General features: G+C 33.2%; 1 protein-coding gene across 1 annotated transcript in view; it reads right to left on the bottom strand.

Moving 5' to 3' along the window:
• Positions 1–21,034: 21,034 nt before the first annotated feature.
• Positions 21,035–27,930, bottom strand: part of LOC114326108 (uncharacterized) — a 28,380-nt gene continuing 21,484 nt past the window's right edge. The window contains exon 3 of the mRNA XM_028274339.2: positions 21,035–21,398. Within this exon, the coding sequence (XP_028130140.2) occupies positions 21,215–21,398 (184 nt within the window). The 3' untranslated portion in view covers positions 21,035–21,214. The remainder of the gene's footprint in view (positions 21,399–27,930) is intronic.

Raw genomic sequence — 27,930 nt, 5'->3', positions numbered from 1 at the left:
CTGATATGGCTACAAAGGAGGCCTTTTTTTTAAGTGAGTGGGGGATTTTAAGATAGTGATAGTCAAGAGATCCTGATTGTAAGATATTTGTATAGAAATCAGCTAGCCAGTTTCTAGCATATTTGCAAGAGTAAAGTGAAAATTCGGGATGGACTTTATCAGAACCAGTGCCTTTCCAGACTGAATTTCTTCTGGAATAAACTCGTCAGAGTATTCAGATGTAAGGGGCATGCAACCTTCAGTATTTTTAGTACTTGTTTTACTTTTGTGATGTAGTCTCTGGGTGCTCTTTGGTTGCTACATATGGGAGGTCACTCTATTGGGAACTGTTGGTACTTTGTCTCTTGTTGAATGTCTGCTACTACCAAGATTTCTAGGGTGCTTAAAGTTTAGCCAATCAAAATAGATATCCTTTCGTGTTAAAATGTAGAGACAAAAAAATCATATTAACAACCAATGTATATTTTTTATTTGTATTTTTTAAATTAAATTAAACTTAAACTTAGTCCTTTAATAAACTACTTTTTTATTGAGTTGTTTATGGTACAGTTATATTCAAAAAAAAAAGGGTACAAGTATTAGAAAGAGAAGTTAACGTCATCCTATTTGTGTAAAACCGGCTGTGATTTTTGGAGGTTATTAAAAATATAAATCATTGGCGTTGAGCATTAATTAGACGAAACCATTTATTCAACAATTATATAAAGAATAATTTTAATGACTGTTACAAATAGAATTTAGTATTTGGTGATAGAACCGTCTGCTTCTATAACTTTATTTAGTCTATTTGGCATACTTTGAATTATATTAGATATGATATTTGGATCAAGATCTTCCCAGCACTCTAAGATTGTATCCCACAATTGATCTGAATTTTGTGGCATAAAATTTCTTTTATATATTTTTTTAACAATTATGCACCAAATGTTTTCAATTGGATTTATATATGGACTGTGCGCAGGCTATGGCAATACTTCCAGGTTTTGCGTTTGAAACCAATTCCTTACGGCATGGGCAGTGTGGACTGAACAATTATCTTGTTGGTATATAAAAGTATTATTAGGATACAATTGCTCAATAGAAGGGAGCATTACGTGTTCCAAAACGTTAATGTAATTGTCGGCAGTAAATCTTCCCTCTAATCGCCAACAAACACCAGGTCCATGTATACTAATCCAACCCCATACATTTACAGAAAAACGTCCAGATTTATTATGAGAGTGAATATATCGTTCTTCAAACCTAGTATTGGCTGGACGATAAACACGGATTTGACCGTTAAAGGTCGACTGAAAAGTCTTTTCATCAGTAAAAATGACGTTGTTCCAAAATTGTGGGTTGCGGTAAATATAGTTAAGTGCAAATATTACTCTTGCTTGCCGATGTTCAACAGTTACTAATGGTTTTTTAGCAGCTGGTCGGTTTTTTAATTCAGATTCATTGATCCTTCTGCTTACAGTAGGTTGGGCACCAGGAAATCCCGTATGAATCCTTGAATCCTTCGACGTCGCAAATGGATTATCTCTTAAGAATTGAACTAAAACAGCATCTTGTTGAGGAGTGGATACTTTGGAACGCCCTGAACCAACTTTTCTTTTTAATGATTGTTGTTGGACCCATCGTTGCTTAATTCTGAAGATTGTTTTCAAATTTCTATTATAGAAATTTGCTAGCGCACGAATTGACCATCCTTCTTCCATTTTCGTAATTATTTGAGCCTTTTCAATCTCACTTAAATGACGAGGCATATTAATTTTTTATTGTACGTAACGTTAAACCTTCTATCAAATTAAACGTCTTTGACGTCTATGAGTTGCATTTTTGATCACTGATGACATTTGATAACCTCCAAAAATCCCAGCCGGTTGTACACAAATAGGATGACGTTAACTTCCCTTTCTAATACTTGTACCCTTTTTTTTTGAATATAACTGTACCTATATTCCATGTCAAATCACTCAGGCAAAAAATTTTGGATCTCCGATTTGTCTGAAAACTGGTATATAGCTTCTGCGGGACGTAAAAATAAGATATTTAAGGTCAAAAAATCTTCTTCTTCTTTTTTTCTCAAAATGTTATTTTATGCGATTTTACAGTGATTTGGTGTTTATTTAAACAAATTTGCATTTTCTGTCGTAAAGTATCAATGAAAAACATAATATTTTAATAGAAAGGACTCAAAAATGTCATTATATGGCATTATAACAAGTTATTTTGAATCAAAACAAGTTTTTGATCAAATTTTATAGTGTAAAAAACGTTAAAATACCGTTTTTTACATTTTCCTCCATTCCCAAAATACATCATCATCGATTTTGCTGAAAATATGCCCACAGATAGCCAAAAGATAGGACTTTAAGTGGTTAGAAGGATTTGAATTATATTACAATACCAAAAAAGTTACATGCAGTAATATCAGACTCAAAAGTATATATTAGTCCAGTCGGGATAGCATTTTACCTTGAATGCCGAGCTGCCCAAAATTTTATTTTTCTGATCTTTAGGGGAGTCAATAGTAGCCTAAATTTAAAATCACAAATGAATTACTCCGTTACGTTAGCCGCCATCTTGATTTTAAAGGAGAACCTGTTTTGCTCAATACCTCCGCCATTTTTAACTTTTCGACAAAAATGGTAGGAACTGAAATTGTTCCAAATAAATCGTATTTACAATTATTACAATTTCTTTTTAACAATTTTTGTCGTGAGGTCGATATTTTCGAGTTAATTATACTTACAGTAGACGCCTATATTTTTGACCATAATATTGCATGTAACTTTTTTGGTATTGTAATATAATTCAAATCCTTCTCACCACTTAAAGTCCTATGTTTTGTCTATCTGTGGGCAAATTTTCAGCCAAATCGATTATGATGTATTTTGGCAGTGGAGAAAAATGTAAAAAACGGTATTTTAACGTTTTCTACACTATAAAATTTGATCAAAAGCTTGTTTTGAATCAAAGTAACTTGTTATAATGCCATATAATGACATTTTTGAGTCCCTTCTATTAAAATATTATGTTTTCCATTGATACTTTACAATAGAAAATGCAAATTTGTATAAATAAACACCAAATCACTGTAAAATCGCATAAAATAACATTTTGAGAAAAAAGAAGAAGAAGATTTTTTGACCTTAAATATCTTATTTTTACGTCCCGCAGAAGCTATATACCAATTTTCAGACAAATCGGAGGTCCAAAATTTTTTTTGGTCCAAAATTGAGTGATTTGAAATGGAATGACCCTTATACAAAAAATACTACTAAAAATAAATACTAACCGGACATGATTACAGATACAACAAGCTTGACATTTTCTAAAGAAAACTTGTTAAAACCATATCTATTATTGGAGACTGGTTTCAATGAACCAATCACTGTGTGTGATCCACTTCCGCAGTGTTTACCAAGCCTATTGACTTCATATACATTCCTCGTTAAGTTAAAAACATGAATAAATTGTATTAAATGCTGTTGCACTTATCGCATTATTTATACAACGGCATCTTCTTGTTAATTTCTGTGATGAGCAGTGAACGAGTGACAGGTGAAAAAATGTTCTTGGGAAAATATACAGTGGAAGCTTGGTATAATTTAACAAGCTATCTAAGCGTCTCATTAATATTCAGCTCATATCAGCGGATTGCTCTTGTTGGAGGTGTGGAATTCCATAAACAACGGATCTACCTGCTTTATGAAATAATTCCTTGTTTATGTAATTTCACACCTCCAACAATAGAACCCCGCTGAACTGAAGATAAATAAATCTCTTATATATCTGGTCAGGGCTGCTTTATCCATTAGGTAATATGTTTCGGCATATATAGGGCGGCACAAATACTGTACAAAAAATATTTGTGTATAAAAATTATGGATATGGGTTTTGTCATTAAAGAGTATGAAGCTCTTCCAAATTACTTTACCGCAAGGAAGCCAAACAATTGTGCCCAAATAAAACATATAAAAATAAAAATTCAATTTGACGAGAGGGCCGATGATGAACTAAACTTTTCAGCTAGTGATGAGATGAAAATCCACACATTCTATATTATAATCGACACTCTGATAAGAGACCTGAATAGACGTCTGGAATCTTATCGACTTATTTATCAAAGTTTTCGTGTTATTAACAGATTTGCCAAAATTAAGCAATGAAGAAATTATTAAAGAAGCTGAAAATCCGGTACAAAATAAAGACGACCAAGATACATCATTCATGCATGAATGCATTCGGAATGCATTTGGACACCACAATAAAATCACCAATTGACATATCTTAATATTTAAAGAGAGTTAGTGCAGTCACTGCAGGTGAATATGAGCTATTACCTCCGATTTCTTTGAACCTCCATCGATTTGCATGAAAATTGGTTAGAGGATATCTCAAGGAACAATGGTGATATGGTGTCAACTTGTGCCTTTACCCTGGGGGTGGATGCCACCCCTTCTCGGGAGTGAAAATTATTTTATTAAAAACATCCCCAGAATTCGATAGAGGGGCAAATTCTAAGCAAAATTTGTTACATAAAGTTATTAAAACAAATTAAAAGTTTTTGTGTTATTAAAGATCAAAGATTTTAATTTTTTGTGAGAAAAATACATGTTTTAAACGATTTTTCATAAATAACTCAAAAACTAAGTATTACGATTTTACAAAAACGTTATTACTACCAAAATTGAATCTAATAAAAAATGAAATAAACTCCTTACTGAAAAGACCTTTTAATGTTAACTAAAAGTGAGTTATAGGTAATTGAATGTATATTTTTTTCAGCGAGTACCCAAATCTAAGTATTCAAGATTAAATAACGGGAAAATGATGCATTTTATAACATATCCTTATTAAACATTAATTTATCAAAGTATTTAGAAATATCTATCAAATGAGCCCCCGAACAAGTTGATAGCATTAAAATTTATGCACCAAATATTTTTCAAAATTTATCTTTTAAGAATTTTCCCAAAAAAGTTATTGTTTTTTTTTTAAATAACTCCGGTAATTTTTACGATATCAGGTTTTCCTTAACACCATTTGAAAGTTAATTTTATTGACTATTAAACCACGTTGAATTTAATCTCTTAAACCCCTTACTTTTTTAAAAATAAAAGGTTAAATGGTCCCGGTTACATAGTTCTCGGAGCAAAATTTAAGCTTTAAACGTTTCTATCTCGGTTATTTTTTACCCTATAGTTATATACCATATAGTTTTATATAGTTATATAAAGTTAAAATATTTGATACATAGAAAACTAATCTTTTTTTATACTATAAATGTATCACTTTTTATGTATATTGAGTATTTTTGGAGTTATTATCAAAAGAAAATAAAAATTACGATGATTATAAAAACTATGATTTTTTTAAATTATATCTTTTTTTCAATATGCATTCTAAACCAGTCAAAATTGTTGAAATCATTATTTATGCTAATATAAAGAAATTCTTCTAAGGATTACTACAAATTTTAATTTGTGTGGAAATGGCGTATGTTTTATTTTTCACTTTTTCCTAAAAGTTCTAAAAGGTTCTCTTATTTTCATCATAACTTCCTTAATTGTAATGATATTGACTTCTACTGGAGCTCATTTGATAGGTACTCCGAAGTACTTTGACAAGTGTTTAGTAGGTATATTTTATAAAATACATCGTTTTCCCGTTATTTAAGCTTGAATACTTAGATTTCAGTACTCGTCGAAAAAAATTTACATTCAACTAACCATAACTCACTTTGAATAATTAACATTAGTTTAGTTCTTTCAGCAAGGAGTGTATTCAACTTTTTATTATCTTCAATTTTGATAATTATAAATTTTTTTGTAAAACCTATAGTTATTGAGTTCTACGTGAAAAACAGCTTTAAAATATGCATTTTTTACGAAAAAACAGAACTATTAATAACTTTATATAACAAATTTTGCTTAGGATTCGTCTCTCTATCGATTTATGGAATTATTAAAAAAAATAATTTTCATCCTCGAGAAGGGATGGCATTTACCACCAAGGTAAAAGCGCGAGTTGGCATCATATCACCTTTGTTTCTTGAGGTATCCTCTAACTACTCACCAATTTTCGTGAAAATTGATGGAGGTTCAACGATATCGGAGGTGAAAACCTTCAATGACTGTACTAAAGTGGATTGAAAGATTTTTTCCCTAATTTTGACATTGCTTTGCACATTTTACTTGTGCATCCCAGGTGTCAACGTGTCCGCTGAAAGGTCAATTTAAAAAATGTCAAGAATAAAAAATAATTTCTCATCAAATATGACGCAAGAATTTTGTCAAACAAATTTTTTAAAGTCTTTTTTGAAAAGAAGTCTCTGACGTGATCGAACTGGAATGACAATTTTTTCTGTTATAGGTATATACACATTGTAGTTTAAATCCATTTTTAGTGTTTTTGCAAATTTCTGCAATTTTTTTGCAAAAATCGTACATGGTTGAAGGGCGGCTACTAGAGAATTGCCTAGGGCGTCAATTGACCTAAACGCGGCCCTGTATCTGGTACTACTTTAATTATATGATCTTTCCTCTTGGTTCCTGATATTTGAACTTATACTGAATACAAATCGCTCCAAATACTTCAACCTTTACCGTGAAAAATAAAGAAACATGATTAATTCATTACTATGAACATGAAAGACAGCTTATGTTTCATTTCGGTTCAGGTATATGATTAATCATCCCCTTAAGTACGTTTCAGCCTCCTCGGACCTCATCAGAGGGGCTACATACATGATCAACTCTGAATCGAAATGAAATCAAACTGCCTATTTAAGCAGTGTGATTATAAAAATAATTCGTGTCGTTTCTTCTCCAATTTTAGTCCAGAAACCGAAGCTTTTCACCTCGAATTTTTTACAGAATGGATCGATTTGCTTGAAAATTTGAGAATAAATGGTGGATAGTCCAGGGATCAAAATCTATGTGACGCCGAAAGGCGCTTTTACCATGGGGGTGGTTGCCACCCCATCTTATGGGTGGAAATTTTTTATTATATTTTGACTGCAAAAGTTGGTAAAAACATTCATTCTAAGCAAAAAACGTTCTATACATTTTTTTGATAAAATTAGTAGTTTTTGATTTATTCGCTATCGAAAGCGTTAGTTTTATATCGAAAAAATAAATGTTTTTCGATAATACTCATCTACGATTCACTAAATTTTTGCCGTAGAAAACATTTTTTCAAACCAAGTTCTTGGGAATTAACTAACCTACAATTTCATATTTAAACATTTTTTCGTATCTCTGATGCTAATGTTTCTATTCTGAAGAAAATGGCATTTTTTACCAAAATACAAAAATTCGTGATTCGCTTTGAACTCCAGTTTTGTAAAAACTAATCATCCTAAGCCCGTCAAACTTCTAGAATCTATTAATAATACATAAATAAAGAAGAATTAATACAGCCAATGACTAAGAACACCGCTAACTTACATTATTATGCTTCCAATTGAATTTCTCCTTTTTTTTTTTCAAAAAAATATATATATTTTTTAACCGAAAGTTTTTTATTTTTTATCTTAGAAAGTTTGGTAAAAAAGAATTTTGAAGGTTTTTACAAGATCTATAAGCCTATTAATATTAAATCTTTTTAAAATCCTCAGTCACAAAAAGAGTTGACTTTGAAAGGGTTGGTAAAGGTGGATTTTGCATGTTATTACAAGTTTTAATTATGCCGTAGAAAAAAATTTTTGCAAACCAGGTTCTTGGGAATTAAACAAGCTGCAGTTTCATATTTAAACATTTTTTCGTATCTTTGATGCTAATCTTTCTATTCTGAAGAAAAGGCCATTTTTTCCAAATTACAAGTCGAATTCGTTATTCGCTTTTAAGTCCATTTTTTTAAAAACTAATCATTCTAAGCCGGTCAAACTTCTAGAACCTATTAATAATACATAAATAAAGAAGACCAAATACGGTCAATGACTAATTTTAATTAGGGTGGTGATTCAGAGGTTGCTTCCGATCACTTTGCGCTAAAAAAAATAGGGACTGACATTCTTTTCATTATAAGTCACTTAATTTTTTAGCTAGAGACTTTTTTATTTCTAAAGATAGATCTTTTTAAATACTTTAAATTAGTTTTAACAAGTTATCCTCGAAAAATGCATATTTTTCCCGTCTTTTGACTTTGAAACTACAATATTTAGCATTTGACGAAGAAGAGCTAACATATAATAAAGTATAGCTCGATTACTAAGTATTGGTCTTAAACAAAATTAAAAAAAAAACGGTTTTGTTTATTTTTTTAAAAGGTACTTTTTTGTTAAGTAAAGTTGTTTTGATAAAACGAAAACTTCTGGAGTTATTAGTAGAAAACTTATTAAAAACATTGATTTTTTCGATATAAAACTAACACTTTCGATAGCAAATAAATCGAAAACTATTAATTTTATCAAAAAAATCTATAGAACGTCTTTTGCTTAGAATGAATGATTTTACCAACTTTTGCAGTCAAATTATAATAAAAAATGTCCACCTATAAGATGGGGTGGCAACCACCCCCATGGTAAAAGCGCCTTTCGGCATCATATAGATTTTGATCCTTGGACTATCCACTACTTATTCTTAAAACTTCAAGCAAATCGATCCATTCTGTAAAAATTGCGAGGTTTTGTCCTATTTGAAGCTTCATTACTTGGACTATTTCGTCTCTTTAATTCGTCGTCTTTTTGCTTTATAAATTCGTTCCACGGAAGAGGTTTTTAAATTTACAAATCTGGGACTTCCCATTTTGTCATTATTATGCTAAAAAAACTTCTTTTAAGCACTTTATACACGATTTTGGAAGAAATAACGATCCTCAATAATGGGGAAACGACATGAGAGAGATACACGATTTGGAAATTCATGATAGTACAGTATGTACGACGGAAGATTGAAACAGTCTTTATATGGACTGTTCATAGCACAAAAATATATCATCTTATCTTATATCAGCTTTATTCGAGAATTTATAAAAATTATAGCCATCCCATAAACCTTAAATACATTGCAATATAAGATACAGATGAACAAGCCTTGTATGGCAATGGAATTGGGGCTAATAGAGACAAAGACGAAAATAATACTGTTGATAACTTGTGTAGAATTCCCGTCATTTGGGAAGGCACTAATTTGCATATTATGGCGCATCTAAAAATTGTTTAAGAATCGTCTTTAAAGTTGGTGATTGGTTACTGACATTGAATTTTGCAACTGAGTTTTGACATGATTTATTACTAAGGTGTGGTTTAGGAAAAACTTCAAATTTTGACTTTTACACAATGCAATAATATGCAAGTTAGTACCTTTCCGGATGATGCGACCTCTATAAGAATTATGTTCCCTATTGCTAGTATTCTGTTCTAATGTTCGAATGAGAAATCAAAATCTCTGAACGAAAAAATACTTGACATTGACACGTACATATTAAAAAAGGCAAAGATGTCTTGATTATGCTTAGATTTTTGTACTGAATTACATAAGTATTTAAACAACATTGGTACCACTTCCTGTTCATTAACATCATCATTATACAGATATTTTTTGTTGCAGGTGAGTTTGAAAAATCCAAGACACTTATATAATAGTAAGTATATACGATGCAGTTACAGTAAGCACAAAGATACAATATTTTCTTATCTTTTTCTTTTTTGTTTCGTTGGAAAATACTAAAATTATTATGACGTTTTGGCTTCCCAAATTAATAACTTCAAAAATCGAAAGAGGATTTAAGGCAGAATTAGAATAAATAGTGCTAATATAAATAAATTAAAAATAAGTGTAAATAAATGAAAATAAAAACTAAATAAACTAAGTGTTAAAATCACTGCACTATCAATAATTTTCAAATGTAGCATAAAGAGTTACATAAGACTCTTGTTATGTACCTAACTCAAAGCAGCTCATAGTGCAAAAACATTAAGTAGGAACAGGCATGCATAGCCTATAATACTGCTAATAGAAAATATATTTAAGCATTGCACAATAACTTTTCTTCGTTTTATCTTTAAAAATAGTTATCACCTCATTGTTTTCCGCGAAAACTGACATGATTACTCGTACAATGACACCTACATAACATACTGTATTGAGTGTACTGAGTCATTGTATGCTGTTTCTTTCAACGTGTTTGTTATTGTAAAGTGGTAAAGACAGATTATTCTATAGCATAACATTATTATCGTTGTAATTATTCACATCATCAACAAAAAATATCACATCTATTTTGTGAAACATGTTTCCGTAATTTAATTAAACTTTCTCCTTGGTTGATTTGAACTATTCCAGCGGTTCTCAAAATGTGAGGAGTTTCCTTTGATTGTGCAAAATGAAAATACAATGGTTTTGAAATTGTGTTCTTTGTGGAGTGTGGAGTCCCAGTTTTTACCAAATCTCGTTGGAAATAAAAAGTAGTTATGTTCTTTTGACGACCTCTTCTTTCTTTTTTTGTTATTTCTTACTTCTTTCGTATTATTTTAATATTTCGGTTCTCTGGCATTTGTATAATGTGACCAAGCCAACTAGTTGAGCTCATATTTTTGCCATAATCATGGTTTTCATATATTCTTATTATTTTTTTTATTTGTTCGTCTTCCCCAAAAATATTCGCTGCCGTCTGTATTGCTCCGAACATTTTTCTGAGCACTTCTTTCTTTTCCAGATCTCTACTTTCTTTTCTTTCTGCTGGTTCATAATCCACATTTTGCTGCCATACAACACCGTGGTTTGATTATTATCTAGTAGACTTGTAAATCCGCTATTCTTGACACAGTTTTGTGTCATATAGTACCTGCGGTTTATTTAGTCGAATGCGTGTTTATAATCGATAAATAACATGCGTAATCCTAAGTTTCTTCATAGTTATCTACACTTATTATTTTGAATTAACTTTAAAATACTCAAGTCAGTATTGATCAGTAGTTGTTCTTCCTGGTCTAAACACTCTTTGGTATTCTCCCGGAACTTTATTTTCATATTTCATTTTAATCTTTTTCTAATAATTTTTGCAACTATTTTTTTGTAGATCGTACAAATAAGAGCAATACACATAGTTTCAAAAGTTATGCATCACCCCTCGTATTCTCGATGTTTACGCTTTTATAAATCCGTATCTTTATCACATAATTAATGGGCCTTTTTTATAAAAAAATATGCTATTTTTGTTTTTGTATTTTATTTGATTACCCATTTAATTGACCTAGTTTCGCCAAGGTATAAACATTTGAAAAATTTATTTTGATGAAATTTTTGAAAACGTGATTAAAAATGAATCGTACTTAAATTTCTGAGTTGGACCGTATAAGAATTATCGATTTAGTCGAAGAAGGCCATTCACAGCGGTTCGTGGAGGAAAGAGTGGGTGTTTTTCACAATGATGTCTCACTAATATGGAATAGGTTCCTGGAGACAAACTCGATACGAAATAGAGCTCGGTCTGGTAAACCCCGAGTTACCAATGATCGACAGAATAGATATATCAGAATTTCCATCTGTAGAAATTCTTCTATGTCTGTACCAGCCCTCCAAAGAGAATTCAGGCATGCCACAAGAGTTAGAGTATCGTTGTCTACAATAAGAAGAAGAATTTTAGACTCAGGTTTGAAGAGTCGTCGACCAAAAAGAGTTCCTCAGCTACAACCTAGACATGTTTTGGACCGACTCCAGTGGGCTCAAGAACACATACAGCTCCCCAAACAATTTTGGAATTTTGCGCTTTTTTCAGACGAGACCAGAATCTTTTTAAATAGTTATAACCGGTGAATTCGTGTGTGGCTAGTTGTGTAGCTCTTGTTGGCTCTCGCCACACTCAAATTCGTTGGTTATCACTATTTAAACAGATTCTGGTCTCGTCTGAAAAAAGCGCAAAATTCCAAAATTGTTGGGGATCTGTGTGTGTTCTTGAGCCCACTGGAGGCGGTCCAAAACATGTATAGGTTGTAGCTGAGGAACTCTTATTGGTCGACGACTCCTCAAACCTGAGTCTAAAATTCTTTTTCTTATTGCAGACAACGATACTCGGACTCCTGTAGCATGCAGGGGCGGCTCTAGCCCATGTAGCGCCCGTGTGCAGTCGATGCTCTGGCGCCCTTTGGTAGACGCGCAGTCAAAATGGAATAGTCGAATAGGTACCTACCTAATACTTATACATAGGGTATTAGGTACTCTTATAATGTAAACAAAAATCCAGATGCAAATAGTGCAATATTAAATGATATCGATGTCGGGAGCCAATAGATATTCACGGCGTCAGAACAACCTACCCAAATCTGTTAATATTTAATTAAAAATGAACTTTTTATCTATGAGGTAAGGTTGAAAATTGGTTGAGGTTGATAAAATGATGAAATACATACTACGTATTTTCAGTATTACTTGAAAAACGAACAACAAATTGGTAATATGGATAATTTTTGAGGAGCTCTCGAGCATTGACTCCGTTGAAAGTCGCAATAATTGTGGTAGTCTTCTTCTTAGAGTGCCTGTCCGTTCCGAACGTTGGCGATCATTCTGGCTATGATGACTTTGTTGGTTGCTATACCGAATTGTTGTGTTGAGGTCTTTCTATACCATGCTCTCAGGTTAGCAAGCCAGGGGCCCTGGGGCCCTTTTCCTTCAATTTTACCTTATAAAGTGCATTGGAGAAGCTCGTATCTGCCTCGATTTCTCACTATATGTCCCAAGTACTACAGCTTACGGGCCTTCGCGATGTTGACTAAATCTGCGGTTGTGTTCATCCTCCGTAGTACTTCTTCATTGGTGACTTTGTCTGTCCATGGTATCTTCAGGATCCTTCTGTATAACTATAGCTCGCAATCCTGAAGTTTCGATAGAGTTTCTGCCTTCAATGTCCACGTTTCTACTCCGTATAGACGCACTGAGTACACGTAACATTTAAGGAGCCTTATTTTTGTTTTTAGGGTGAGGTCATGGCTCTTGAACACAGAGCTCATAGTCAATAATGCACTTTTTGCATTTCCGATGCGACATCTAATCTCTTGAGTATTGTCCCATGACTCATTGATTATAGTTCCCAAGTAGTTGTATTGTGAGACACGTTCAATTCTCATTTGGTTCACATACAGATTTGCTCCAGTTATGTTTTGCTTGCTGATGATCATTAGCTTGGATTTATTGGTGTTTATATCTAATCCATATGTTCTACTTGTTTCCGTTATTTTGTTCATTAAGTTTTGCAGCCCTTCTATGGTATTGGAAAACACTATTGTATCATCTGCATATCGCAGGTTACTGAGCTTGATTCCATTTTTATTGAGATGCCTTCATCAATCTCTTTTAGAGTTTAGAGCCTCTTCAAAAATGTGCTTTGAGTACAGATTGAACATCAGCGGTGAAAATATGCATCTCTGTCTCACTCTCCTTAAGATTTTGACCTGATCTGTATAGTCTCCATCTATTTGGAGCACTGCTGATTGATTCCAATACAGGTTAGCTATTATTTTCAGGTCTCTTCCGTCAATCCCTGTCCCTTTCAGCACTTCCATTATTTGTCCATGCCTGACTCTATCGAAAGCCATCTTGTAGGCAATCAGACATGCAAAACATCACAGCTGACATCTCTACATTTCTGAAACAACACCTATACGCTAAATAAAGCCTCCCTCGTATTAACATTGTTCACAAATCCAAACTGATTGGGCGCAATTTGTTCTTCGCATTTTCGGTAAATTGTGGTAGTAATAAAAGAAAATCTTTCTTTTAAATAATTTTAATCAAATGAAAAGCCGCTTTACTTTATAATTACATGTTAACTTAAATAAAATGCTTAATCCATTCCGTCAAAGCTTATTTCGCAAAATTATCCCGCGACACCTGTACAAACGTCTTTGAAAATACCCGACATGTTCCAAGCAATTTGACATTTATAGGTCCCACAACAGATTTCGGAACCATTGTCGGTATGTCTTATAAATCGCGTATCTATAAATCGCGTATCTATAAATCGCGCTTAAGTGCCAATGTAATTTTTTATTAATCGTTTTAAAGCATATTTTATGTTGAAACAAAGTAAAGGACCCGCTCTTTGGCGATCGGCGCCCCCAACATCCCGGCGCCCGTGTGCACCGCACACCCTGCACAATAGGTAAAGCCGCCTCTGGTAGCATGCCTGAATTCTCTTTGGAGTGCTGGTACAGACATAGAAGAATTTCTACGGATGGAAATTCTGATATATCTATTCTGTCGATCATTGGTAACTCGGGGTCTATCAGACCCAGCTCTATTCCGTATCAAGTTTGTCTCCAGGAATCTATTCCATATCCGTGAGACATCACTCTGAGAAACACCCACTCTTTCCTCCACGAACAGCTGTGAATGGCCTTCTTCAACTATATCGATTATTCTTATACGGTCCAACTCAGAAATTAAAGTACGATTCATTTTTAATCGCGTTTTCAAAAGTTTCACCAAATATATTTTTCAAATGTTTACACCTTGGCAAAACCAGGTCAATTAAATGGGTATTCAAATAAAATAAAAAGCCAAAAAAGGTATATTTTATATAAAAAAGGCCCACTAAATATGTGATAAAGATACGGATTTATAAAAGCGTAAACATCATGAATACGAAGGGTGATGCATAACTTTTGAAACTATGTGTATTCTATTGTTTGGGCATTTCTTCCTTCTACCAAACTGCTATCCTGCATAAATACACCAGGAATATTATTTCCTTGTCTTTCGCCACCTTCCTTAAAAATCTCAGTTGGATATCACTTTCGCCTACCTTTTTTTTTTTTTTTTTTTTAATTTTTAGGTCTCTTTTTATTTCTTTAACTTCATTCAAATTGGTTCCTCGCACGTATTTTCTTCATCTTCTTCACAATTCTCATTTTCCTCATGTTCCTCTTGTTTGTCTGTATATAATAGATCTTCGAAATATTTCGCCATCTGTTGTTTTTCTGTTGTTTGTCCTAGAAGTAAACGTATTTGTTTTTGCAATACTTTGTAGTATTCTTTTTAATTTTTCGATAGAGATTATTTACCTCCTTGTTTATGTAGGCATTTTCTCTGTTTTCAACAGCAACATATTTGCTTCTTCTAAAAGTTCTTTTATGTTAGGGTTTATTTTTTCACATGCCTATGAAACATTCTACAATTGGTCATCTTTTCTGTTTGTATTGAGTTTGTACATTTATTCAATTGGTCCATTTTGAACCATTTTGTTTAGATTGTTTCGGTTTTTTTCTGTTTCTTTTTACTTGTTCTTTCGTTGTTTCGTTGTATATATCGTTGTTCGAGATATTGATTTCTTATACTTTCTTATTTTAGCATTTTTTTTGCTTTTTAGGCATATCTGTTATTCTTAAGTTAGTTAATCAATTCAGTAAATTTATTGGTGGTTATTTGTAGTTTGCGATCATTTGGTATTATACAATTTGTAGATATAAAATTTGATGTTGAGAACCGCTGAAGCAGTGTCCAGTGAAAAATTAAAATAAATGAAAGACGAATAATTGATGTGTTTTTACGTAATTTATTAGTCTTATAACATAACATGTAGTCTATCTCAAGCGACAATTATTATTGTTGATAACTGTTGGACTTTTTTAAAAACAGTTTACATGTCTTTTAACATCCATGATGGATATAGGTACTTTAAGGGACACAACGTTATTAGCCATTTCTGAACCTCGTATATTTTCTAGTATATCTTTAGTGATACCACAGAAAGGTTCTGAGCCTACAAAGGTTTCTTTCGAGCCTTGTTTTGCCAATATACCTGTTCGTTTATCCCCATGTACCCCTTCATGACCCGGCACCCATATTAAAGACACAAGATTAGTTCTGGTAGCATCATTATCTGAGTTCATCGTAAAAATCGTTTCGTTAAGTATAATCCCAGTAGTGTTTATGTAAGCTATTCAATACATAATTCGGTCTACAAGTATTGTTTGTTTTTTTTAAGTCTTAAGATGGTCATATATACAATTTCAGCGGAGGGAGACCAGTGATAGTTTTAAAGAAGTCGTTATTGTACTATTCAAGGCTCCTGTTGTATTTAAGAGTAGCCTTGTGGATTGTGGATTGTAAGATTCAAGGGTTAAAGAGAGGTCGCACAATATTTCAAAGCAGTCTTTTTCCACCAATGTACTGAACCATAAGCATCACTGATATATTAATTATATAATCAACAGATTACCTTTAGTTTCAACCCCCTAGGTTTTACCTACAACTCATCTGCATTTCCAGAAGAGTCAATTAGCACTCTTGGTTATATTGTTAATAAAAAATGCTCCGTTGTCCCCCTTTTAGACCGTTCTTAAATAACGGTGCCTTTGGTTGATTGTTTTCGTCCAGCTTCCATCTTTTTTTCTATACGTGGCATTCTACGACTTTTTGGTAGTTTTCCAAAGCGAGCACGTCTGTATTTTTAATGTCACCCACCGTCTAGTGAATTCTTGAAATTCTTAGAGGGTAGATAATTTTTAAGCTTTTCCAATCCATTTTCAATGAAGAAAAAGGATTTTTCTTTGTAGTTTTGCTTGTGCTTCTTTATACGCTTGTACAAGTTGATGATGCTTTGTAACTTATGTATATTAATATATTGTTTTTTATTTCAATTTCACTTTCATACGTGTCTTTCGATTCAGTTGAATATCTACCACATAAACACAAGAATGTCATTCACCAAAATAAGGACAACCACCATATCATTATTATCGCATGGTTAGTTAGTACATAATACGATGAATTTGAATATTTTTATACCGACCATTACATTGTATATCCATACTAACTATTATTACGAATGATTTCCATTAATTTTATTTTTAATAAAAACTCCGCATTTAAATAATATTTTTTTACTTTCTGACCGGTCACTTTCACTCTGTAGTCACTTTCGTAGTTTCCTGCTACAATAATTTGAATATTTGTTACAAAATTAATCATTTCAAAATTTAAATGATCGTTTGCCATCACCATTTAATTGTTAAATGCATCGTTAAATTGTCACCTACTTTAAATATTATATACCTAGCTGATATTTCCGTATGTTAAGACATAGGGCGATGAATTAGAGGTGTGATGCAATCAGGTGCAAATGGTGTTCAAAGAAAATCGATATACAAGGCTTAGTTTATGTAAGTGTTTTGCCAAACCTCATGAACCATAAAAATACCTACTTCTTCTTCTTCATGTGCCATCTCCTCTAAGAAGGTCGACATCCATCAGGGCAATTCGCACTTTCGATACTGCTGCTCTAAAGAGAACAGCAGAAATGGAGTTAAACCAAGCTCTCAAATTGTTTAACCAGGTGATGCGTCTTCTTCCATGACTCCTTCTACCCTGTGTATTCTTCCTTGTATTATAATTGCAACAAATTATAACGCTCGCCCCTCATAAGATGTCCCAGATATTGCAGTTTTCTAACTCTAATTGTATTTAAGGCAATGGGTACATATTTTCGGCTGCAATGCTATTCAAATGGGGATCCATTTTTTTCGAATCCTGAGAAAATTAATAAGTAGGTATTTTTGAAAAATTTAAACGCAGAATGAAAGATTACGATATTAGTGAGGGCCGAAAGTCCCTGAGAACTTCTTACTTTATTTATTTAAGCCGTCCTCTTGTACCTTACGGTGCCGAGGTATATAAGGTCTATAATGTTTATTTTAATAAGTTACAGGGGTGAAAAACTAAGAGAAAATTTAGTGTGATTTTTAATTTCAAATATCTCATTCAAAATAAACTTTTTATTTATTCTAAGGGACTTTCGACCCTCGGTAATAATTTAGTCTTTCATTCTGAGTTTAAATTTTTCAAAAATATTTATTGGTTTTTTCAGGATTCGAAAAAAATGAACACAATGTCCTTGGTAATATTTTCCAAAGCTATCTTTGTCTTACAACGCACTCAGTCGAATAGAATATTGTCAGCATAGTGTCAGTCAGACAGTGACAAGTGACAATCAGTGACAATTTTAAATATTTTGAGTTGTTGATTAAATAATGTTGATATATAGTGTATTTGATAAATAATTGATTTATGATGTGAACTTAATAAAGAGTTATTTATTGTGTATTATTTGTGGAAGATCCAAGCAGAGAATACATCAGGATAATATATTATGTGATCCAAGTATTTTGTTGTTAAAGATGTTCAAAATTGTAAGCGTTCCATAGTAACAATATATTATTAAAAACTCACTTTAACACTTTTCCTCTTTTCTCGATTGAGTATTAGTTTTTGTTGTACATAAAAATTATTACAATCACTGAATACATAGTTAGTGAAAAAATTATCACATTTATTAACTGAATTAATAATTTGAAATTATACAAATAACAGTTATCCAAGGACATTCAAAAGCCATCTCTTTAAAGTTAATCATGACATTGTCAAGTAGAATGACGTTCTAGTAATGTTTACATATCCATACCAGTGTGAATTTTATTACACGTAATTTGCCGTGTAAAGACAGAAAATGTAGGGATAGCCGTAAAATATTTGCAAATTATGTACCGATGGCCTTAAAACCACTCTTTCTTTTCCCATTCTTCTCAACACCTCGACATTCGTGACTCTATCCACAAAACGTATTCTTAATATCCTTCTGTAGGTCCATAACTCGAAGCCTTTTAATCTGTCTGAAACATCTTCCTTTAATGTCCAAGCCTCCAACCCATAAAATCATACGGAGAACACCCGTATTGTAATATCCCTGCTACAGAATATTTTTTTAGTTTGTTGAAAGCATTTCTTGTTTGTTTTATTCTGCCTTTAATCTCTTCTGTGTATTCATTATTTTCATTAATTATTGTACCCAGATATATACTTATATTTTTCAACTTTTTTAATTTGTTCTCCAAAAAACAAAGAATTACAAGGAAACAGTTTTCCTGTAGTTGCTGTATACCATAGAATACAAAAAACGAATCAAATCCTTTATAAAAGGTATATATTTAAAAATCCCTAAAAAGGGCTACATCACAGAACTAGTTTTCGATTGGATGACCAATCATCATTAGTGCTTACCTAAAATGAATATAACCTGATAAGATAATGCAAAGTTTTTTTAAAATTTTTACTACGGTTTAAGAAAAGTTGTAGGTTATACTCACGTGATCTAACATACGAACCACCAAAATACAATATTATAAAAATATATGGGTAATAACAATAACCCTTTAAAAGTAATCCGTCAAAGAAACAGATGAAATATGCGAATTTAAACATGGATGTTCAAAATATTCCATGTAATATGCTCTAGGTACCATCTGAGCTCTAATTCGACTTGTTCACATGTTGACAGTATGGTAGCAAGTGACGATGATATGGGGACTCTTGAACGATGACATGACAGAAGTGACAGTTCTACAGGAAGTTAAAAATTTAACCTGTCAAATTTGAAGACTATGGTGTAAAGCTTGTTAAATTAAGAAAAGTAACAACAATCACTCCACTGTGATAAATAATCAATTAACATAAAATAAACTATATGTTGTAGTTATAAAAATGTATTCACGTATGTTGTCAATGGAGGTGGTAGGCAATCCACATTACACAAAAATTTTTATTTTTATTTTTATTCGAAAACTAAAATCAGTAATATCAAACCCTATTGTCAATAGACCCAGGATTTAGAAAAGAAATTTTGTGTTGATTTAAAGTATCGAATTTATTTAACTTATTGGTAGCTGTTGGAATTTGTGTAAGTTTAAAAAGAGGTCACACTAGGGGTGACTATGAAGTGTAAAAATGTCTTAAATAATCTAGGGGGATATATATTATCTTTAAAAAACAAGCTCAGATTTAGGCGACTAATTCCCAAGGACCCCGCAGGCTGCCCGGATCCCTAAGGGTTTGAAACCAAACCGTCATAAGATGTAGTTGACAGTAGGGGGAGGAGAGGATTGAATATAAGATGTCTATGAGGAAATAATGAGAATGGAACATGAACGGGACCCTGAAAGAAAAATAAGACTTTTCATTTGGTTTAATATCGATGAGTGTTACATGTTATGGTAATGGCAGATTGAATAGATGGGGTGAAAATAGTCATGTAGAATTATGGGGGTGGGTTGTATATAGATGAAAATTTAGATAATGTGGATGTGTGTGGATGATGATATCAGTAATTTATATGTATGTTATGGATAGATGAAAGTGGTTTGATGGATGAAATATAAATTATCAAAGAATAAAGGCATAATCGAAAAAAAAAAAAGAATCCACAAAATATTCGAATATTTTAATTTCATACTGAATTGCGCGACAGGTGTTAGATCTGCTCCCTGATGTTTTCAGTAATGTTGGATTCCATCTTTTCTACAAATGTCTGTGATGACTGGAAGGTATTTGGAGAAGAATTTGATGGTCGTTTTGGGAATAATAATAAATAGGTCTAAGGAAAATAAAAGACGATATATACGGGATTAGAAATGAAAAGATTATTATAAATAGTACTTACTTGACTAACATAGGGTTGTAATTCTAGCTTTTCTCGTCTTTACAATAGTTCGCCATTGGCATACATGCCCTATTGTAAACTTGCTCCATCCTTTGTTTCTGAAGCTAGACATTACTTTCGTAAATTCTTCGTCAAGCTAAATTATTGAATGGAAGAATAGGTGTCGCTAAGTTGATGTACACAGTACAAGTTGACATCAATATCTGAAACCGCCAAGGTCAGACCGATCGAAAACTTTGGTTACGCGGCGTTGTCAGATCAATTGGGTTTCAAAAGTTTTTCGGATTTTCATTTGTTACCAGTTTCACAGTAAAATTTCCTTCTTCTTTCTCTTCTAAAACATTGTGTATAATTTCACAGGATTGTATGAAATGTATTCTAAATTAACAACTAGTCGACGATTTTATCTGGCAATGTCGAAAACCACTAATTTCATCCACATGCATTGTAAATGTATATTTTTTCTTTGCGCCAACGCTCTCCTTGTTCACTCTCCTTGATTTGCTACCTGAGTGACCTTCGCAGTTTCAAATATTTCTGTACAATTGTACCACAATTTTAGTGTTGACGCCTTTATTTGGTGGCGGAGGTCTTTATAATAAAAAGAAGAATGTACAGATTTTATTTTAATAATACTGCAAACTTATAACTAAAATAAATAAAGAGTTTTGTATCACTTAAAAAATGTCACATATATAGTTCTAAACCAAATTTGTCAGCTCTCTAATATCGAAGAGAACACAGAAGAGAGCGAATTGAGCACGGTGTTAAAGACACAATCAAGTCGTTTGTCCTAACCATAATCATTAAGTTTTCTGTACGAACACACGCACGTGCTGGGAACTGGAAAATAACTGTATTCTAGTTTACCGGTGTGTGTTACGCTTAGCAATCTGACAACAGTGTAAGCTTGCTTACAAAGTGTCTCGAAGTCGTTGGGAATGGCGCTGTTTCCAAAACAGGATTCTCCAAGATCTCTAAAAAAGAAGAAATTTATTAATAATAATATTCAGTAAAAGGGCAACACGGGTTCTGGATATTTTCCCATGAAAAATCCCATAAGAAATCGCTAAGGTCCATTCTGGTCATTTTTGACTCTTTTTGTGGTGGAGGCGCGACTGCTGTCGGATCGTGACGTGTGAGGTCGCAGCAGAGGGTAGCAGAGGGCAACACAGGGTAGCAGAGAGATGCTGTGGGTAATGTTGGACGCTCTGCTACCCTCTGTTGCCCTCTGCTACCCTCTGCAGCGACCTCACACGTCACGATCCGACGAGCAGCCGCGCCTCCACCACAAAAAGAGTCAAAAATGACCAGAATGGACCTTAGCGATTTCTTATGGGATTTTTCATGGGAAAATATCCAGAACCCGTGTTGACTTTTACTATGTTCATAGAAATTTTAATGATATTATTGACATAATTGTAACATAAACAACATTCCGATACAGAATGGGTAACCGAACCATGAGAATACTTTGCTACGCAGATGATGCCATATTAATAGCCGAAAACGAAGCTGATTTGCAACGACTACTACAAAAATTAAAAAAAACCGCCGAAAAGTATAACCTGAGACTATCAACAGAGAAAAGCCAATCGATGGTAGTATCCAAGAACCCAATTAGATGTAAATTAGGAATGTACGACCATATAATCGAACAAGTAATGGATTGTAGATACTTGGGTGTGGAAATATCTAGCGACATGCGTATGTGGCAAGAAACAAAACAGCAGACAACGAAAGCAGCGAGAATATCTGGTTTCCTGAGAGATATCATCTGGCGGAATGAATATATGAGCCCCGAAAGCAAAGTCCGCATTTATAAGACATGTGTTAGACCCGTACTGACATACGCAGCTGAGACAAGGGCCGAGACAACAAAGACCAAACAAATAATGAAAACAACAGAGATTAAAACCCTAAGATTCATAAGAGTTATGAAACTCAGAGATAGGATACGAAACGAAGACACATTGAGAGAGCTAGGTGTTCAAGACGTAGTGAGATGGACAAGAGCACCACGACGCATGTGAAGAGACCACATAGATCGGATTGACCCTGAAAATATGGCGAAATGGACGAAAGCACAGAAGCCCAACACCAAGCGACCCATAGGAAGACCCAAAAAACGATGCATGGTATGAGAGCTGGAGCTTTGCATCGCAGCAGAGACTGTAATAGAAGAAACAGGACATAGTCCTAATAAAAGAAGGAGTAGGAAGAAGAAGTAGAATGTACATTCCCAAAAAGTAGAGAGATTTCAGTATCTAGGTGTAACAATAGACAGCTCAAATGTCAGGTTCGCAGAGATAACTGAAAGAATAAAACCAGGCAATAGAGCTTATTGGAAATACCAAAAACTAATAAAAGACAGACATATCAGCAAAAACACTAAATAGTCCATTGAAATGTTATATTTAGGGTTGCATTTCTTAGAGGAGTCAATTTTATTTTTTTAATGTGTAGGGGGGTTCAGTAGAAGTTTAAGTTCAAGTTTTTGGGGTTGAGGCCCTTGTCCCCCGGCCGCCATCTTGGAAAAAGAGGTGCAAAGGGCTTTCGCGCTGTATCTCCTAAACTAGCAGCCCCACTGAAAATTTAATTACACGTAAAATGTAGCAAATTAAATTTGCTACAATTTTATGTCTATCACTTTTTATCGTAAAGTGACCAACAAAAAAGTTATAAACAAAAATAAGAGAAAATTTTGTAAGAACTTTCCTTTTGGAGGTTATAACTTTTTTTTTCGTTCATTTCACAATAAAATAACGTCATAGCTATTTTGTAGAGTATTTTTCAGCCAACAGTTTCCACTATAAAGTTGTTTAATTTTATTTATTTATCTTGAGCACTCCAAACTTGACCAGGTTCTCGAATTCTCATAGGAATACGATAAAAACAAAACCTTAGGCTTAGATACTTTCTATCTACAGTGCTAGTCAAAAGTCCGTACCCCCCCTCGTATCTTTTGAACGGTTATACATATAATAGTGAAATTTGGAGGGAGGAAATAAAAGGACGTACGCTTTTTAACTAGTCATGACAGGTGACGTAATAGTGACAGATGGCTTTACAGCGCCACTGTGACAGATAATTTTAAATGGGACCTTATGGCAAGTGACACCTCATTTGAAAGGTATTGAAAATATCTATTCAATCGTACTAATTTTTTTGGGTTTAAGTTAATTTTGATTTTGGTGAATAAATGAAATAAATATAACTTTGTAATTTCGCATTTAATTATTAAAAATTCAAATGTCCGCCCATGGTTATTTTGTCAAAAAAGTTGACATTTTTCAGCTCTCTAGTAGTTTTTACGTCATCGTCAACCTTTTTGACAAGTAACCATAGGCGGAGGTTTGAATTTTTATTAATTAAATGCGAAACTACAATTTTTTATTATTTCATTTATTCATCCAAATGAGCTTAAACTCAAACAAAATTAGTATAGCTGAATGGGTATTTTCAATACCTATCAAACGAGGTATCGCTTACCATGGGGTACCATTTAAAATTATCTGTCACAGTGGCGCTGTAAAGTCATCTGTCACTTTTACGTCACCTGTCATGACTAGTTAAGAAGCCTACGTCCGTTCATTTCCTTCCTCCAAATTTCACTATTATAAGTATAACCGGTCAAAAGTTACGAGGGGGGGTACGGACTTTTGACTAGCACTGTATATATTTATTTATTATAATTTTAACATTAATATGTAAAAATGAAAATATATTATAGAACAGCAATTAGATCTACCATAACTAAGACAGCAGAAACAATGTGCCTGACTAAAAGAGAAGAAGAGAAGCTAAGCATTATAGAAAGGAAGGAAGTTCCTTAAAAGAATTATTGGACTAAAAAAATCCAAGGGAGGTTTAGACAAATATTTAACAACGAGGTAAATAATCAGATAAATGGAGAAGATATAGTCAGATATTTAAAGAGCCAAATGTTTAAATGGCTTGGGCATGTACTAAGACGAGAAGAAGAAACAATAATACAGAAAATATTAAAGTGGAAAACTACAAATACAAGACTTAGAGGGAGACCAAAGTACAGATGGGAAGAGCAGGCCAGAGGAGATGTCAACAGAATGAAGATACCGAATTTAAGAACAACAATGGAAAATGGAAAGAAATGGACCTTAATCACCAATCGGGCGAAATCACACAACTTGTGAAGAAAGCCGGCGGAGAACAAAAAAACAAAGATTCCCCGCGAAAAACGGATCAGAAGTACAAATATTAATGAGTGGCTTATACTCCTTCATACGTGCAACATCCTCCCTTTATTTATGCCCGATTTGACTCCCTCTGATCTTTATCAAGTTTTGGTCAAATTTGGAGTAAATACAGAAATTGTAGGAGCAATTTTTGGTTATATTAGAAACAATATCATGCCAGTTAGGCATGATATTATTAGGCAACAGGAAACAAGAAAACAAGCATTCCATAACATATTATGAGCGTCGCTTCATTATTTCGCTTTCTAGCTTCCTCAGATTCTTGACTGTACCATTATTTATTGCTCGTTCTGCTCTCTCTCCCCCTCAGTTCTCTGCAGTTTGTAATTTTTTATTTTTTATTTGATTCAAATTTTCCTGGATATTATTTGTTTTGGTCTCTTCTTCATTTTAATTTATTTTTTGTTTGTTCTTCTAAACCTCTATATTATTTTGTCCTTGTTATATTTTGCTATCACCATGTAGTGGTCCTCTTCTGCGTTATACAGGGTGTCCAGAAACTCTACCGACAAATCGACAAATGAAGACAGGAGATTCCTTAGATAATTTTAAGACAATTTAACCAAATTCACCTAGTCCTAAAATGCTTCCTAAGGGAGCTAGAGCTCTTTGAAGATGGCGTCTTGGAATTAGTTTTTCTTAAATACCTCCAGAACGCTTCTAGTTAGCCAAACTAAAATTGGTACACATATTTATCTTCCAGAGATAAATCGATTCCATCCATTGTGAATTTCTAGTATCAGTCATAGGCGTCCGTTTTGGGTGGGGCAACGGTTATTTTATCGCATAACTTTTTGTCTTTAACTTTTAAGGATTTTTGATACTGGATTATTAAATTGTGAGGTATTCTAGTACTAAAAGGTACTATTGCTTTAAGTCAGTGGGAGACATCGTTTTCTAGAAAAATCGATTTGAAAATTTTTGGTTTCCTGAGTTTGAAAAAAAATTGAAAAATGTTTTCAAAAAAAAAGCGATGAATTTTACCAACTTAAACCAAGAGCAACTTTTGGTATTAGAATACCTCATAATTTAATAATTTTGTGTCAAAAATTCTTAAAAATTTGAAGACAAAAAAGGTATGCGATAAAATATCCGTTGACCTACCCAAAACTGACGCATATGAGCGGTACCAGAAATTCGCAATTAATGAAATCGATTAATATCTGGAATATAAATAAACGTACCAGTTTTCGTTTTTCTAGTTAGTTTTTTTTGAAATTTTTTTTGATGTTCAAAAAACTACATCGATTTTTATAGAAAACGGTGTATCCTATCGACTTAAAATAAGGGTACCTTTTAGTACTATAATACTTTACGTTTTAATAATCTAGACTCAACAATGCTTAGAAATTGAAAACAAAGAAGTTATGCGATAATATAACTGTTGCCCTACCCAAAACTGACGCCTATGACTGGTACTAGAAATTTGCAATGGATGGAATCGATTTATCTCTGGAAGATAAATATGTGTATCAATTTTAGTTTTCCTAAATAGACGCGTTCTGGAGATATTTAAGAAAAACTAATTACCAGACGCCATCTTCAAATAGCTCTAGGTCCTTTAGGAAGCATTTTCGGACTAGAGGAATCGGGTTATATTGTCTTAAAAGTATCTGAGGATCCTGTCTTCGTTTGTTTGTAGAGTTTCTGGACACCCTGTATATTTCAATTATATATTTAAACTATGTACCTATGCGGTTTTATGCTCCATCTCAATTATGATTTTTTTTGATGACCCTGTACATGAAGTAAGCTGCACCTAGACAATCAAGATATGTCTATAGTGATAGAGTGACATATGTCTACAAAAAAATTAATAATATACAATTTAAATGCAATGGAGTTGCAATATTATTCATAAATAGGAATATTAAAAAAATATTTTGTAATCTTGTAAAAAAGTGAAACCTGCATTAAGATATAAAATAAGATACAAATTACATAAAACAGTATAAATGTTTTATCTCATATATTATCAACTTTCATTTTTTATTCAAAAATGAGATTTCGCGCTGATAATAAGAGCTTTAACGTTTATTATGAGATGATTTTTAAATGTGATGGATTCGACCGTTACTTGATGGAAATTAATTTTCATCATCATCATCATCCAGCCCTTTGCGTCCACTGCTGGACATACGCCTCCCTAATTTTTATCCATTGTGCTCTATTTTGAGCACTTTGCATCCAATTTCTTGACATGGTTTGACTTGGCTTTTAAAGATGTCTTTGAGTTTTCCATAGTCTGCCCATGCTAGGTTTATTCTTCTTCGTAGTTCGCATGTTTGGTTGTCTCTTGTGATCTTTATTTCGTGTCCAAGGTATATGTATTTTTCCACTAGCTCTACTTCGTTGTCTCCAATATTGATATTTCCGCTAGGTACTAGGTTTGTCATGAATTTTGTTTTTGAGATGTTTATTTTAAGACCTACACTGGTACACACTAACTGAAGTTCATGTAGCATTGTACATATCTCCTTGAGGTTGTCAGAGAATAAAACTATGTCGTCTGCGAATTTCAAATTTGTTAGTCTTCTACCGTCAATATTCAGGCCTCGCTCTTCCCAGTTAAGTTTTTTACAAGCATATTCTAGTACTGCGGTAAACAGTTTAGGCGATAAGGTATCGCCCTGTCAGACTCCTCTGCCGATTGGGATATGGTCCGTGTTTTTATGTAGTTTCACCGACATAGTTGCATTCTTATATGTATTGTAAATTAACCTTGTGTATCGGTAGTCAATGCGGCATGCTTGTAGTGCTTCCAGAATTTTGTCAAATTCTACCGTGTCAAAGGCTTTATAGAAATCTACAAAAGCCAAAACGAGTGGTCGATTGTATTCGATAGTCTTTTCTATTACCGTTTTAATGCTCTGTAGGTGATCATTTGTTCCAAATCCGGTACGAAATCCTGCTTGCTCTATTGGCTGGTAGAAATCAAGTTTTTTCTCAAGACGATTCGTTACTATTCTTGTAAGGAGTTTGTATAAGTGACTAAGAAGGCTTATAGGTCTGTAATTTTCTAATTCATGGGGATCTCCTTTTTGTACAATAGAATTACTTCAGCATTGTGCCATTTGTCGGGTATATTACTATCTAAAAGGCACATAAAAAGGTTTTTTTATTTTCTTAAGAAGACAAGTGTCTCCGACTTTCATTGCATCAGTAACTACACAATCTTCGCCTGGAGATTTGTTATTCTCAGCTTTTCTTAGGGCTAGTTTTATTTCGTCTATTGTAATTTCCGGTACCAGTTCTGATGCTTGGTTGACAA

This window comes from Diabrotica virgifera, chromosome 9 (genome assembly GCF_917563875.1).
Source record: "Diabrotica virgifera virgifera chromosome 9, PGI_DIABVI_V3a".
Taxonomy (NCBI): domain Eukaryota; kingdom Metazoa; phylum Arthropoda; class Insecta; order Coleoptera; family Chrysomelidae; genus Diabrotica; species Diabrotica virgifera.
Note: the sequence above shows the minus strand (reverse complement) of the source record. Positions and strands in the feature narration are given on the sequence as shown.